This window comes from Cibotium barometz, chromosome 42 (assembly GCF_041138505.1).
Source record: "Cibotium barometz isolate CiBa-2024 chromosome 42, ASM4113850v1, whole genome shotgun sequence".
NCBI lineage: Eukaryota > Viridiplantae > Streptophyta > Polypodiopsida > Cyatheales > Cibotiaceae > Cibotium > Cibotium barometz.
The window spans coordinates 32,574,662-32,590,206 of record NC_141087.1 but is presented as its reverse complement, the minus strand read 5'-3'; the positions used below and the strand labels follow the sequence as shown (position 1 = coordinate 32,590,206).

At 37.8% G+C, this 15,545-nt stretch overlaps 1 protein-coding gene across 1 annotated transcript; it reads right to left on the bottom strand.

The window, feature by feature from the left end:
* Window positions 1-4,492: 4,492 nt before the first annotated feature.
* On the bottom strand, window positions 4,493-10,357 carry LOC147614389 (uncharacterized). Its single transcript, XM_086780940.1, has 5 exons — window positions 10,092-10,357; window positions 9,751-9,871; window positions 9,462-9,639; window positions 5,310-5,397; window positions 4,493-5,001 (listed from the first exon to the last, which is right to left on the bottom strand). Exons 1-5 carry the CDS (start codon window positions 10,207-10,209, stop codon window positions 4,787-4,789), a joined length of 720 nt encoding a protein of 239 aa, XP_086637066.1. The 5' UTR covers window positions 10,210-10,357; the 3' UTR covers window positions 4,493-4,786.
* Window positions 10,358-15,545: the final 5,188 nt, after the last annotated feature.

Genomic DNA, 15,545 nt, shown 5'->3' with positions numbered 1-15,545 from the left:
GCCAGAAGAACATTTTTATCAACCAATCAAAATAAAGGAGGCTCTCTAAGACAACCGGTAATTCCAACCGAGACTTAAAGAGAGATTTATTTTTCAGCTAGTCTTTTAAAAGCACCCAGTCTCATTAAACCTTTTATAAAAGGAGAGGATTGATTTTCAATTGACCTTTTAAAGCATACACTCCCATGAAACTTTTTCCAAATCTATTAGAAGACTTGAGTAACATGTAACCCTCCACACTTTAACCTCCACATTACAAAGGCCATTGTCTACTTTTTGGTTGGGAACGAGAAGAAAATCATTTTTGAATTAGCTCCCAAAATTATTTTTTAAACTCATGAAACACTTTCACATGTAAAGTTCCTTTGCTAAACACCCATGTAATCTTCTTCTTTCAAATTCTTGAAACGTTTTGATCTAAGTGAGACTAACCAGTATGATCTAAAAATATTTTAATATTATAATAACCAAGAAAATTACATATCTGTTTTAACATTGCTTAATAATAAGCTATTTTAAGAACTATGCTTGCCAAAAACTAAATCTGCTAAAAAGTACAAGCAACATTGCTATGCCACTTGAACATTATTTTCAAAACATTACAATTGTTATTGCCTTACAGAATAGGTTTTTACCTTTCTCTATTTGGCTCTCTTGAGTGAAGCCACCTTCTTTTACTGCTGCAACCTGCCACCCCTACCTACCTACAAATCTAGTGGCCAGCCCTTTGTGTTTTGCCACTTGGACAACTCAGATGTACCTACCCAGCAATGTAACATTAAGTTAGCTTCTTGCTTTGCCTCTGATTGCTTGCAAATCTAATGCCTAGTCCTTGGATGTAGCTACCTAGAAATGGCACAGCCTTGAGAGTTATGTTTTTTGTCAATGTTGATTTGAGGGGACTCGGTCCATGCATACAAGACAATGCAAACATAAGTTGTGATAGATGAAATTATCAAATTGCTTATAATAATAGTTCTTAAAGATTAGATAAGTTATAAAATAAAATACCCATGTTTTCTTGTTAGGCGCACACTTTAGCTTACCTGCCTGCCCATGGTGTGTACATTTGGCAATGTCCCATGGTATGCCCCTACTATACTACACCAACACAAAAAGCTCATTTCTCATGGGCACCCCAAAGACATTTGGCACACAAATATATAACCTTGAGTTTAAATTTTGTAAGATTATCCTTTGACTCTAGCATATAGCTTATGACCTTGAATTTAAATTTAAGATAAGAGATAGGTCTTGCTTTCAAAGTGTTACGGTAATTAATTTATTAATTGTTGGGTCACCCAACAAGTGAAAAGAATATCTTGGGTTGAGTTGATTGTGAGTGAATCTGATCAACGATAATATCTTGGGTTAAGTTGATTGTGAGTGAATCCGATCAACGATAACATATGAGATGTGTGGTGTGAGTTTGATCGTCATGAGTGAATCCGATCAACTTTGTGAATATGTGCGACGCGTGCAAAGGCATTATGAGTGAATCTAATTAATTATACAAAGGCATTATGAGTGAATCCAATTAATTATGTGAAGACATTGTAAGTGAATCTAATGTGGGAGTGAATCCGATTAGTTATGTGTGATGCATGGTTTAAGTATGAAGCATGGTAGTGAATTTAGATAATGATTTTCACTTGTCAGTATTATTTTTGTGAGTGATTCCAAATTACGATCTAACATTGTGGACTATTTTTGGGTATAGACCATAGGTTTTGCACAACAAAGGTGGACATTGGATGAAATTACTTAGCCGTGGACATTGGATGAAATTACTTAGCCGTGCACTGTGTGCAAAATAATTAATTTTGTATGATTTGGCCCATTGTACATATCTTGGACAAGGTTTATTTTTTATGAGATACTTTAAAAGCATTGGACTATGGTTCAATTTTATAAAAGCTTAATTTTAAAAAACTATGCTATTTATAGCTCAAATGGCCAAATTTATGAAATATTATTTAAATACCGCGTGTGGGAGTGGAGTCACACACGTCGAGAGGAGAGGATTACACCCAATCTTGTTTTTATGCTCTTAAGTTATGCTATGGTGTTTATAGTTTATTTCTTTTATTATTCAATTTATGAAATATTCAAATCTCCATGTACCTTGGTCATGTAAGAGTGGTATCAGAGCACGACAAATTCAAGTATTGAATTTGGGTCATGGAGACTTGAAGAAAAATCAAGAAATTGATTTTAATTTTTGAAAGGTTATTGACTTGGAGTAAATTTGAAGACTTTTTTAGATATTCAAAATACTTGCAGGAGAAAGGGAGAAGTTGTAAAAAGCGTGCTAAGTGGAGAATTTGTAAAAAGTGTGCTGAGACACAAGGGCTTTGGAGAAGAAAGTTTGTCACGATAACAAGCCTTCGGTGTGGTCAGCACCGATCGTGTTTGGGCCACGAAGCTTACACTCATTCACATTGGTTCATCAGGCGAAGCGATCACCTTTCACTAGGTCATGGTCACGTCACTAGGTTACCATTCTATTTACTCAATCCCTTGTGGGAAAGCACTGGGAGAGCACGACAATGAGACAAGGTGGCCAACTTTATCTTTCAAAACCATTCCTAGTTTTCCAACAACCATATAAAAAGCCAAAACGGCTTTCTTCTTCCCTCTTTCTCATCAAAATCAAAAACCACAGATTAGATACCCTAAGCTTGGAGATTATGAAACCAATTTTCATGATAATCTCTATTTCAACTTCATCTCTATCCTTCAAATAGACGGCGGGCGCAATTCTTAACCTCAGCTCACAAACGCGCTGCGCCGACTTCAAGAGAGGGAGAATTTAATTAAAGATTCAAATTTTGGATATTTTTTAACGCTTAAAAATATTTTCCTGCCGGCAGGCGCATATTTATTTTTCTTCTCCTTCGCGGAGCGATCGTGGCCGTCTGCTTTGTTTCCCGCCGTTTTCAGACGTGAAGAAACAAATTGTTTAATATTTTAAAGCTTTAAGCTTTATGCGTTGACATCTTCAAGGGTTCTCTCTCTAAGCTTTTAAAAGCTTAAAACTATTGTAAATTTTTCAACAAAATCTTATATCTCTCACAAGCTAAATTTATATTTATTTTAACTTCAAAAAGCTTTCAGAAAGTCACAAGAAAAGATAGAGAACCTTCTAAGATTCTATTTCTTCTGCAAAATAAAATTTAGCAAGTGGTCAACGGGGTTTTCTTCTTCAATAATTTTTTTTAAAACTCTATCAATGAGTTATTAGTTGGGTTTATTATCAACATCAAGGCGTTATTGGATTATAATTCTTATAGTTCATTGGACGTCATCGACTCCGAGCGCTTTAACAAGCCTTCTTTCGAATACACGGAGTCAGATAAGCTTGTTAAATCAGATAATGGATCGACTCACATCTCATCAAGACTAAAAACCATTGCATGAATAGCATAAACATAAAAATAGACTTATATAACACCTCGAGAACTAATTGAGATATCCATGCACATACACAAATAGAATCGTATATTATTATTGGAATTTAAACATCATGAACAAATATATTAAGAGCATACATCAAGCCTTAGAGAAGATGTCATACAATAAGAGATAAATGTACAGAAAGAGTATTGAAAGCTGATAGAAATATCCATGCTTATACATTGATAGAATGGTATATTATTTGCAATTTAAGCATCATGAACAAGTTTTCCAAAGTATTAAGAGCATACATCAAGCTAGCCTTTACAGAAGATTTCATAGAAAAAGAGAGATCCATGCACAAAAAGTGTATTAAAAACTAACTGAAATATCATTGATAGCATGGTATATTATTTGCAAATTAAATTACATCATCTCCCACACTTACAACACTCATGGTGTACATCCACAAAGCCCAATTACACTTGTACACATTATAGCTATAGCATTCATGCATCTTTACATATTCCCTTGTAAAAACCATTTGGAGAGGGGGAATGTTAGATTATGGTTTACACATACATCATCCACACCATGCATATGCACATAGGCCATCAACGAAACATTGTCTGTTAAAAAACTACTTTGTGACTACCAACACTCCTATATTAAGAAGGCTTCTCTCTTCCTCCTCTCTTGTAATCAAAAATCTCGTACATACAGTAAATATAAGCTACTTGGCAATAACGCCACCACCTCTGCATGTATTCACTGTAGCTTGCGCCTAACAAGGTAATGGCCTTTTGTCAGCTTTTCTTACAAGCTACCATATCTTTATAGCTACTCTTGCAGTTGTGCAATCCATGTTGGTAACTATTGTGTCTTAATCAAGCTTTATTGTTTAATTACTTGTGTATAGGCCCATTCAAACGACATTTAATGCATAAGTATATACCTAAATGAATCCAAGAATATGCTCAAATTCACCTTATACAAAAGTGCAATTTATAACCTCATGGTAGTCACCATCAACTCCAACATGCATAGTATGGACTAGATACTACGACATCCCCACTAACGTCATCAGTGCCGATGGTCAGTTTTCAAGTATCAAATAGGGGTATCAGCTACCTTATCAAGCTGTCTAATAATATGGATAGCTAAAAACAAGATCACTCAATTCCCGCTTCAAATTGGAAATCTACATCTAGCATAAACAGACAAACTGGGTTTCTTCAAATGAGGTTTGATCTCCAGAAGGGGCAAGAATGTCTATATTAAATTGTGGCAATCAAGCGTGCATTTGGAGCAGTGGTGAAAGGAGGTCTACGTCTAGCAACAGAGATGATGAAACGATTAATGGCAGCTCTAATTAAGGATGAAATAGCGATTAAGGTTGAGAAACGAGGGGCTGTCGAAAGGACTGAGCTTCCAGGAGGACAGAGGTGGGGGGACCCTCGATGCGGGACAGCATGTAGGAATCCACGACGGCCAGAACGTAAGCTCCTAGCCATATAACCAAAGTCACCACGAAGTATGCTACGCCGAACGGGCAAGCCAACGCAAAGATGAAGAGAATGACTCCAAACACCATCAGCACCATCCCTGCACAACACCACACAGGTACCATACGTAAAGCTTGCCCAATTTTCTCCTTCTAGTGCATGCAATGGGTGTTAACCATAAAAATCACTCCTAATCGTTCGTTAAACGTATCATTAATGTGGAAATTGGCTTTATCTTAGCCCTTAACCTTACTGCTCAAAGTTCTCATTCTAATTCATACGATAACCGCCCTTACTAAATCATGCACGCTCTCATTCAAAAGACGATAGCTTGGGTCGCTACGTTTAGCTTTGGCATCTTTATAATACATGATTTGTTGCAAAAATTAAGTAAAACATGGCTTTTACCAGCGCGTTCGTGGGTTCTCTTCCAGAGCTCCTTCTCGGACACGGGGAAAAAAACAGGGACGCCTATCGACGAGTTGGGCTCCACGTACTACTGACAAAATACACCCACATCAGCACTTGAGAGAGAGAGAGAGAAAGAGAGAGCAACAGCCACATCGCATAAAGAAACGCACTCCACTTTGCAGCCTTCACACAAACTTCATTCGAAGCCTACCTTTAAAATTAAGTTTTTCAAGATGGCCATTCCAAGTGAATTTTCCTAAGTAATGGGCTTCAAATGAAGGCCAAGGTACCTTTAAGGCCTTTAATTTCGTAAATTTTGAAGTCCAAGGTAGGGTCGCAAATTTCAAGCCTAATGAAAATCTGAAATTGTGGACTCCGACTGTGGGTGAAATTTGAAGCCTTTAAATCGGAGGGTATCAAAGCCTCGCAACCTTCCAAAGAACGGCCTCTCGGAAAAAAGGGTAAATAGGGTTGCAAAAGAGAGCCACAATTCTAAAACTTTACACATAAAAAGGGAAGAGTCAATTGGAACCCAATATCCACCTTGGTGGAGTACAGGCAGCACGACAAGCGTGAACAACACAAGAGGGGAATCACTCCATGCAACCCTCTTTCAACACTTTTTTAGCTTCCAAAATGTAGTTCCAATTCGACAACAATGAAATTTAGTTCCAATTGCATGATAACCTCTTTGGGCATTTTTTAACTACAAAAATTTAATTCCAATTTGAGGAGAAAAAATCAATGTGGAGTAGAAAAAAGATTTGTCTAAATAACACATAGAGAATCCTCCGTAATTTTTAAGGTCAAGCTAGTTTATGGCTTTCAAATTGAAGGTTAGGGTCAAATAACAACCCTGGTCTCAATTTCACACTAATCCGGCAGATTATCAATAAAAGAAAACAAATGATGGATGATTGTTTTAACAAATGAGGGATAACTATTCATTAACAAGTTTCGATCAATGCTGAAATTTGAAGCTTTTAGAGAGCATTAAAGCCTTTGAAACCTTTCAAAGAAGGATTTTTCATTACCCATATTTTAAGGATTCATCAATTACATATTTTGGTTATAAAATCGGCAAGTAGTATACATTTTGGGAACTAAAAATGGGTAGATTAAAGATGTGTTTTGTTTTGATTGGTTGAAAAAAAAAATAATTTATCAAGCTAGGTGGTAGGCCTTCAAATTTCAACCCGATGGAGATATTCAAAATTTCATTGAAGCAAACGTGTATTGATTACAAATTTCCCAAAACGGATCAAACTGAAAGTCCAACAGTGCTGAAGTTCGAAGCCTATCAAAGCCATTAAAACCTCTAGAGAAGGCCTCTAAGAAAATAGGGTTGCAAAAAGAACAAAAGGCCATTATTTGGGAAATTTCTCCAAATTTAACACACACACACACACACATATATATTGAAGGTCAACCTAGTTTATTGCTTTCAAATTGAAGGTTAAGATAGGCCTTCAAATTTCAGCTCTAGAGTCAGCCTCTAAGAAAATAGGGTTGCAAAAAGAACAAAAGGCCATTATTTAGGAAATTTCTTCAAATTTATCACACACACACACACACACACACACACACACACACACATATATATATATAGAAGGTCAACTTAGTTTATTGCCTTCAAATTGAAGGTTAAGATAGGCCTTCAAATTTTAGCTCTAGAGTCCATGATCCCCTATCTGGTTCTAGCTTCCAATAAATTCTATGTTCTTGGTGTGCACCATTCCAAAGTCAGAAGCTTTAATGATGCACAAAATATGTTTTTCACAAGTTCAAGGAGCTTCAAACTTGTGAACCGACCACTTTCTATGACAATGACGCAGCGCACACTTGACATTTACGCCCTTGCGCCCACATAGTTGTAGGTGACTACCCACCATGGACCTCTAGTACCTCATCAAAACACCTGTTGTCACTATTGAAAAAGACACCTCACACATTCTGAACTCTTTTGAAGGGCTTCACTCTTGTTATTAAGCATTTTGATTGTATTATACTTGCAAAATTTTAAAGTACCTACACTAAAAACAATAAAAACTTGTTATATTTCACCAAACCTATAAATTTTATTGTCAAAAATTATATTAAAAAATAAAAAGACATGCTATATTTCACCAAACCCGTAAATTTTGTAAGGCAAGGGTTTTTTTTTCTGCCAAACAACTAGGGGGATGGTCCACGAAGCAAGATGGAGGAAACCTGGGATATCCTGGAAAACTTTGTAATGGTTCTCCAAGTCTTAGTGAGCCAATGCAAGTTCTTGGTCGCTGTCATTCTCTTGGATGTGGCATTCCCCTTCATTCCATCAAGAAATCAAGCCAACAAGTTACAAAAGGAAGGGTTTGTTCACTTTTAACTTTCAAGGTTCTTTACATATCGAATGGACAGTTAAGAAAAAGGGAAGATCTCCCTGCCCATCCTCATTAATACCCATCTCTTCTCTATATTATCTTAAGGAATGTTTCACAAAGCTACCATGTGGCAAGGATTTAGAGGTTGGGGAAGGGGAGGAGCAGATTTGAGGAGGTTTGAGTAGAATTTAAATTTGGAATCTCAAAAGATATGTGAAGCGCGGGTTGCCCACTAGTACTTATCAAGGGGAATCTCCCCATCCATCCAAGAAAAGGGAGGCTAATGCATAAGACTCCCCTTTCATCCAACAAGAAAGTCTTAATTTCTAAGGTGCTCTGCACATTGAGTGGAAAGTCTAGAAAAGGGGGAGATCTCCCTTGCCCATACTCATTGATGCCCAGTATACTTATCAAGGGGAGTCTGCCCGTCCAAGAGAAGGGTGGCTACGACTACCTGTTCATCCAAGAAAAGGGATGCTATGTGTAAACACCCTATGAGAAGGAAAGAAATTCTCGAAATGAAATTACTTATTTATAAAAGAAGAAGCTAGAACCTCGATGAGGCTCCACCTCATGCACATGTAGGTTATTACTATATTGGTTACAAATTTTACAAAATCTATAATTAAAACCTCTAAAACCTTCAAGATGGGAAATTTCACCATGGATTTCAGAGAAAAGTATGTGTAAGGTTTCAGAACTAATCTCTCTCTCTCTCTCTCTCTCTCTCTCATACGTTACTATGTGAGTGACAACCATTCGATCGGTACTACCATATTCGGGCTCAATGATACTATATTAATTAGAGCCCTTACTGACGCTAATTAATATATTATGGCCCTAAGGTTTTAACCTTAGGGCTTGAGGTTAAAACAGAGCGCAACGCAACCGAGCTAAAGGCAACCCAAAGAAAAAAAAAGAAACGAAACGCGGCCCGACTAAACGCAACCCAACAAAAAAAGAAATAAGCGGAACATAGCACAATAATTTTTTTGGATCGCTCTCTCTCTCTCTCTCTCTCTCTCTCTCTCTCTCTCTCTCTCTCTCTCTCTCTCTCTCTCTCTCTCTCTCTCTCTCTCTCTCGCATTCGTTCAATCTCTTTGACTCTCTCTCTCGCACTGGAGGCCATAGCCTCAAAATGGCCACCATAGCCCATTTGCTTTTATTCCCAACTTAAACAGTTAAAAAAAGATCTAAAGAAAGCTTGAGAATTCTAAATTTTTTTTACATCCTATCTCCTAAGGTTGTAGCATCTAAAGTTATACCACCTCACTCCTAAGGTTATACCACCTCAACTAATTAATTAATAGCAAAGATTATTTTGGTCCCACATTATGTAAGTGAGTATTTTAACACTTTTAATAAATAAATATGACTGCCTTGTAGTCATAGTTTCCGGTTGCCTTTGATACCAAAAATACATGTACATCAATGTAAACAAATCTAAAAAGTAACCTTGTTTAAAAAGTAACCTTGTCTACACCAAGGTTACTAGCCCAACATAAATAAAAACTTCGGCGCTTAACGTGAGTATAAACAATAATGTTTTCCATGATTGAAACTACATTTGCATAAATTTTATGTCTTGGATATACAAGTGCGAAGCATGAACTTTACACAACCATTCAAAGCATGATTACCTTGATTTAATAAGGAAAAAAATGAGGACTAAAACTACGATTTTCGAAGTATATGCAAGAAGGAGAACTTAGACGTAAAAACAATTAAATTCTAATTAATTGTTGGTAAGTGGCAAAAACAATGATTAAATGGTGAAAGAGAACACCTGCAGGTTGTAGCCGAGCCAGAAGAGGGCCCAGACGGCAATGTTGGAGGTGAAAATTCTAGGAAGGAAATCATGGCTGTCGCTCAGTGCAGCTTGCAAGTACACCAGAATGAACACCACGAACAGCAACACAGATGGCAATGCAATTATGTTCGCTACTGCGTACGCCGACTCCCCACTGCAGTGCTCCACAGTACACACACACACACACAAGCTTCTTATGCTCTGAAGTAATCGAGATTTAGCGTTAATCATTAGCCAAATGACGAGATTATAACTGAATGCTCACCTTTGCCCATCCAATTTCTCATCGCGACACGCAACTTGGTACATGATGTAGGGTATCACAAGCTGCAACAATGGGAAGATCAGAAGCCCAAACCAGCGAGGAACCCATAGAACTGGATGAGCTGCAAAATCCGAGAGGGAAAACCATCAAAGAGGCTATATATCTGCAATTTGCGACGCATCCAAACTAGACTGTTCAGAGAAATGTCAATCGCACACAAAGCTTCTCTGCACACAGGGGTTCTCTACATAAAATATAGGTCATGCAAAGGCCTATAAGTTTATAGAAAACACACACACACACACACCCCATTAGAGTGAGGAGAAAGGCAAAACACAAACCATAAACACTCCACCACAAGGGCAAGCTTTCTGCAGTGCTATCCCAGCTATAGCCAGTGACAACCAAGCTAGTTACAGTCAACAAGAGAGGCAAAGCAACAGGGTTGTTGCCCGCCATGGGCTACTGTGAAGGGCAGACACAGAGATGGAAGGAAACCCTCTCGCAGACAGAGAGTGGGGGGGGGGAGGCAGAGTTGCAAGGGAACGTGAAGGTGCTCGTCGATAAGATCGTGAGCTGCACCCAGCACTTTGCCAGCCAATCTTAGCCCTTAGTCTCCCTCAAGGCTCAGATTAAGCGTTTGTTTTTTACGTTCCTAGCTCGCTAATCATTTAATGCGCCCACATGCCTCTCTTGGAACGTTGCAGGATGCCTTGAAATTGAAGCTCAAGATCTCGTGTAAAAGGGGCCGCCCGCCGCAACCCTTTACTCAAAGAGTCTTCCGCGGGCGGCCCCTTTACTCAAAGAGTCTTTGGCGTGTTGCAACACCCTGGCATGCCTAATCACTCGTGTGAATAAGTTGTAAGTTGAGTTGTAATAATAACAACCTTCCCATGTTGGCATGCCTACTCAGTGGTCAATATATTTGTTCCTTCCACCAGTGCTCTAAAACAACCTAGGTAAAGTGTAATTGCACCTTTACATTTTTGATACTCTAGGTTTGAAAATTGACGATTTTTGAGAGGTTTTAGTAATAATACCTTTACGATTCATAAAATATTCAAATTTTACCTCCAAGTTTGTGAGGTGAAAGTTTTTCATGTATAAATTTAAATCTTTGTTCGAGCATTGGTTCCTGCTGCCTGATGGAGAACATACTTGCCTGATGGAGAACATACTAAGGACTTGGTGGGATTGGTTCAGTCAAAGGTTTTCTAATATGTCAACCATCAACAGCTGAGATTGTTTGATCTTGTGTGATGATTTGATGAATTTGCTTCAATGTATTAAAAGCATCATGACTATAGATTGGCACCTAGCAAGTGCCACTTGTTTGTTGGTGGGATTGATTCAGTCAAAGGTTTTCTTTGTCAAATATGTCATCCATCAACAATTGAGATTGTTTGATCTTGTGTGATGATTTGATGAATTTGCTTCAATGTATTAAAAGCATCATGACTATAGATTGGCACCTAGCAAGTACCACTTGTTTGTTGGTGGGATTGATTCAGTCAAAGGTTTTCTTTGTCAAATATGTCATCCATCAACAATTGAGAATGTTTGATCTTGTGTGATTATTATAGTTAAGATTGTTCGATCTTGTGTGATTATTTGATAAATTTGCTTCAATGTATAAAAGCATCATGACTATAAATTGGCACCTAGCAAGTGCCACTTATCACTTGGAGCATCCCATGAGCTCTTCAAGCAAAGGTGGATGAAAAAATTGATTGTGATGCTCATGGAATTCATAGCCGCATCCACCCCACGTGCAGTGGGAGGCAAAGGGGCAAGGATGATGAAAAGATCCCCTATGAGGATCTGGCGAGACGAGTAATTGTTTTGGCTACCATAATCAGTGAGACTAAATTATTCCTTGTAATGGATGACCACTTATTACTATTTGGTTCTATAGCAATGCTTTAGAAGTAGCTAGCGATAACACCATACCACTATAGCACTAAGTAGCAGGAGTTTATCATCACTATATAGCATTATACCACTATATAACACTGTATATAGTAACGTAAACGACACTATAACACTATATAGTACTTCATACCACTATATAACAATATTTATTAGCAGTGGTAGTACTATATAGCACTATACATACAATATATATACTATCTCTATATAGCATTGTATAGTACTATATATATGTAGTATTATACATCACATATATATAATATAATATATATAGTGCATTATATAGTTATATAATAATATTGCTATATAACAGGTCTATACCACTATACATTGCTATATAGCACTGTATAGTGGCACTATACCACTATATAACACTATTTATTAGCATTGATAGCACTTTGTGGTAATATATAGCACTATACATACAATATATGCTATTACTCTATAGTACTATATAGTGTTATAGTTATATAACACTATTGCTATACATTACTATAACATATACCGCAATATATATGGCACTATAGTACTATATATTAAATGTAGCACTATATAACACACATATATTACTCAATATATATAGCACATTATATAGTTTTATATGTTGGAATTAGGGTTAGGGTTGCAACAATGCACACACACAAGATAGAGAAGCTTAAGAGCACACAAACTCACTAGATAAGAATGAACAAATGTGTTTTAGATACAAAAGATAAGTACACACCCCAAAATAAGTAGATAAGAGGATGTACATATGCATGGGAAAAAAAAACCTTCCTAGTGAGGGAAAAAGTACCCCGGCAGTCCTAAGTGTGTTCACACACATCACTACCATATAATGCTACAAATCCCCCCAGGAGTGATGATGTGAACATGTACCAGGTATGGCCGATCAATCCTGAAAAGGTAGTAAGCCCAAAGCTTTACAAAAAACTTCGAACTTTTCACGAGGAAGAGCCTTCGTGAATAAATCTGCCATGTTGTCATGTGTAGGCACATGGACCAAGCTGATGTCTCCTGTGCAGTGCAGAGAGTCTTTTCCTGACATAGTGGTAATGCACCTCAATGTGCTTAGTGCGAGCATGAAACACTGGGTTCCTAGCAACTACTAATGCGCTATGGCTGTTAGTGAAAATCGTAGTGCTAGACGACTGTCCAACACCCAAATTAGCCATAAGACGTCTTGTGGTTGGAATTAGGGTTAGGGTTGCAACAATGCACACACACAAGATAGAGAAGCTTGAGAGCACACAAACTCACTAGATAAGAATGAAAAAATGTGTGCCGGTGGATACAAAAGATAAGTACACACCCCAAAATGAGTAGATAAGAGGGTGTACATACGCACGGGGGAAAAAACCTCCTAGTGAGGGAAAAAGTACCCCGACGGTCCTAAGTGTATTCACACACATCACTACCATATAATGCTACAATGTAATACTTTTATTATATGGGTGAAAGCAAGAAGGGGTGGACAATAAATTGTCAAAGACAATGCTTTGGGCATGGCTTTAAAGTTGGGATTTTTGAGACATATGCATATATATATTTTTTGATACATATGTTGGCATATTTAGTCCTTTGTGAAGTGGAAATTTTGGTGTATATGTTTATTTTGCAATTTTGGTGATGTGGGTGTTTAAAGAAGTAGTTGTAGGTTTTTAAATAATTTCTATAATTGTGCCACCCAAAGATTGATAAAATTCGTGGTGCTTATGCTAGATCAAAATGTGTCGATGAGAGAGAGAGACCCAAAATACAAGAAAAGATCTTGTGTATTAAGTTGCTCAAAATACAACTAAGCTTCATGCTCATAAAATGCCTTCTAGCTCCACCTTTAAATAGGTGAGCTAGTGGACCTTAAGTCCATTCACACACACACCCTTCTCCTCCCCTTTTACATAACCTTAGTCTTTTAATGCCCCCCCTCAATACCAACTATGAAAAAATTTGGAATAGGTGGTATTGGACATAGGTTGCCTTTATAGCATTAGACATACAAGGTTAGGAACATAGGTGTGGTTACATTGAGATTTAAACAATTTCTCAGTGGAGTTAGAGGCTGATATAAAGTTAGCCTTTGACTCTTTGTTAGGACATTTAGAAGTGATATGTCCCGTTTGTTTACACTTGTTACATTTCATTTTGTTGGGATATTTGATCCAACAACTATTTGCCAAATGACCCACCTTTTTGCAATGGACACACCTTACTTTGATCACTTGATGTGACAAAGCTTGTTCGATATTCGATGAAGTTGTTGCACTTGAAGATTCAGCTCCTCCCTTTGGTCTCTTTTCTTCATTAAGACAAGATTGAATGACTCCTTCAAGGGTGCGATTAGGTATGTTCTTCAGGGTGGTGACTAAGGTGGGGTACAAAGGTGGGGTACACCTTCTTGACTGCTTTTAGCAAAACAGCCACTGCATCATCTTCATCCATTCTCGCATTCACTGATGCAAGTTGAGCCATAAGGCCCTTCAAGTGAGAGATAAAAGCTCCAATGCCATCTCCCTCTTTGAGTTCCAAGCTGAAAATTTCAATTTTAAGTGAGATCTTGGAATTCTTACCACGAGCTCCATAGAGCTTGTCAAGCTCATCCCATTTATCATTTGCAGTCGAAAGCTGGTCCACATGGTGAATGAGAGCCTCATCGAGCATGATGATGGCTTGTCTATCTTCAGCCTTAGTTTGATCAATAACCTTAGTGCCGGGGATGAATGGCCAAAAACCTTTGGACATCATCTTGTACTTGACAAGTGTGGAAGCCCTCTCTTGAGAACTTCTTAATTTGGGTATTTTCCTTTGACATTGGGTATTAAAGGGAGATTACAAGAGAGTAATGGGCTGATTTATGAAGAAGGAAACCAGAAAGTTTGTGATGTTTTGGCTTTAAGTAGAAGGTATACAAGCAAGATGCAGCATGGGCACATGCACTAGCCCCCCCCCCTCCACTTGCACACATGCACACAATGCCAATTCAAGGCAAGAAGCTGTTGACAAAAGACATGGTTAATTTGGCCCGAAGAGGAAAATGGTTGCTTTCCTTTGCAAGGTAGTGATAGGGCAAGTGTGCCAATGTAAATGTGTTAAAGAGAATATTATGTATTTGGGGGGCTTTGAGATTTCTTTAGCCAATCAACCACTTAAAACTAAACAAAGATTTCGAGTCTTTAATAATGCAGTAAAAGTGGGCCTCCGTTTGTGGGCTAGTAGGTAATGCTTGTTGTTCAATTTTGTGTTGGTTTTAATTGATAAAGTGAACCATGTATTGGCCAAGCAACAATAGAATGAACTTTAGTTTTAGAGTCCCATAATTGGTGATACTGGAAATTCACGTGTAATAGGCAAGGAGACATTGACACTTCATGTGGTGGTTTATTGAGAGTTTTGGGAGTCTTTATTGTTCACTTCCATATCTTAGATCTTGCGGCTGCTCTCACATGTCCATTGATGAATATCCTGCATGGACCCCTCCCCTCCATTGGCACTTGAAAGAGCGGTGATGTGTATTACTCCATGATTGCACATTCTCCCATGTACCTTTGACTCGACTATCTCAGTTACTTGGTGCAGTTTTGCTCAGGACTCAGCTATCTTAGTCACTAGGATCCCAGTGTCACTTTCAATTTTCTTTCTATTCAGTATCACGATGAGAATACTTCATGAATGTTGCAATCATATTTTGTCTTTGAGGCCTATTGGGACTTTTGCAAGGCGTATAATATAACTCTCTCTCTCTCTCTCTCTCTCTCTCTCTCTCTCTCTCTCTCTCTCTCTCTCTCTCTCTCTATATATATATATATATATATATATATATATATATATATATATATATATATATCTCGTGACACACACACACACAC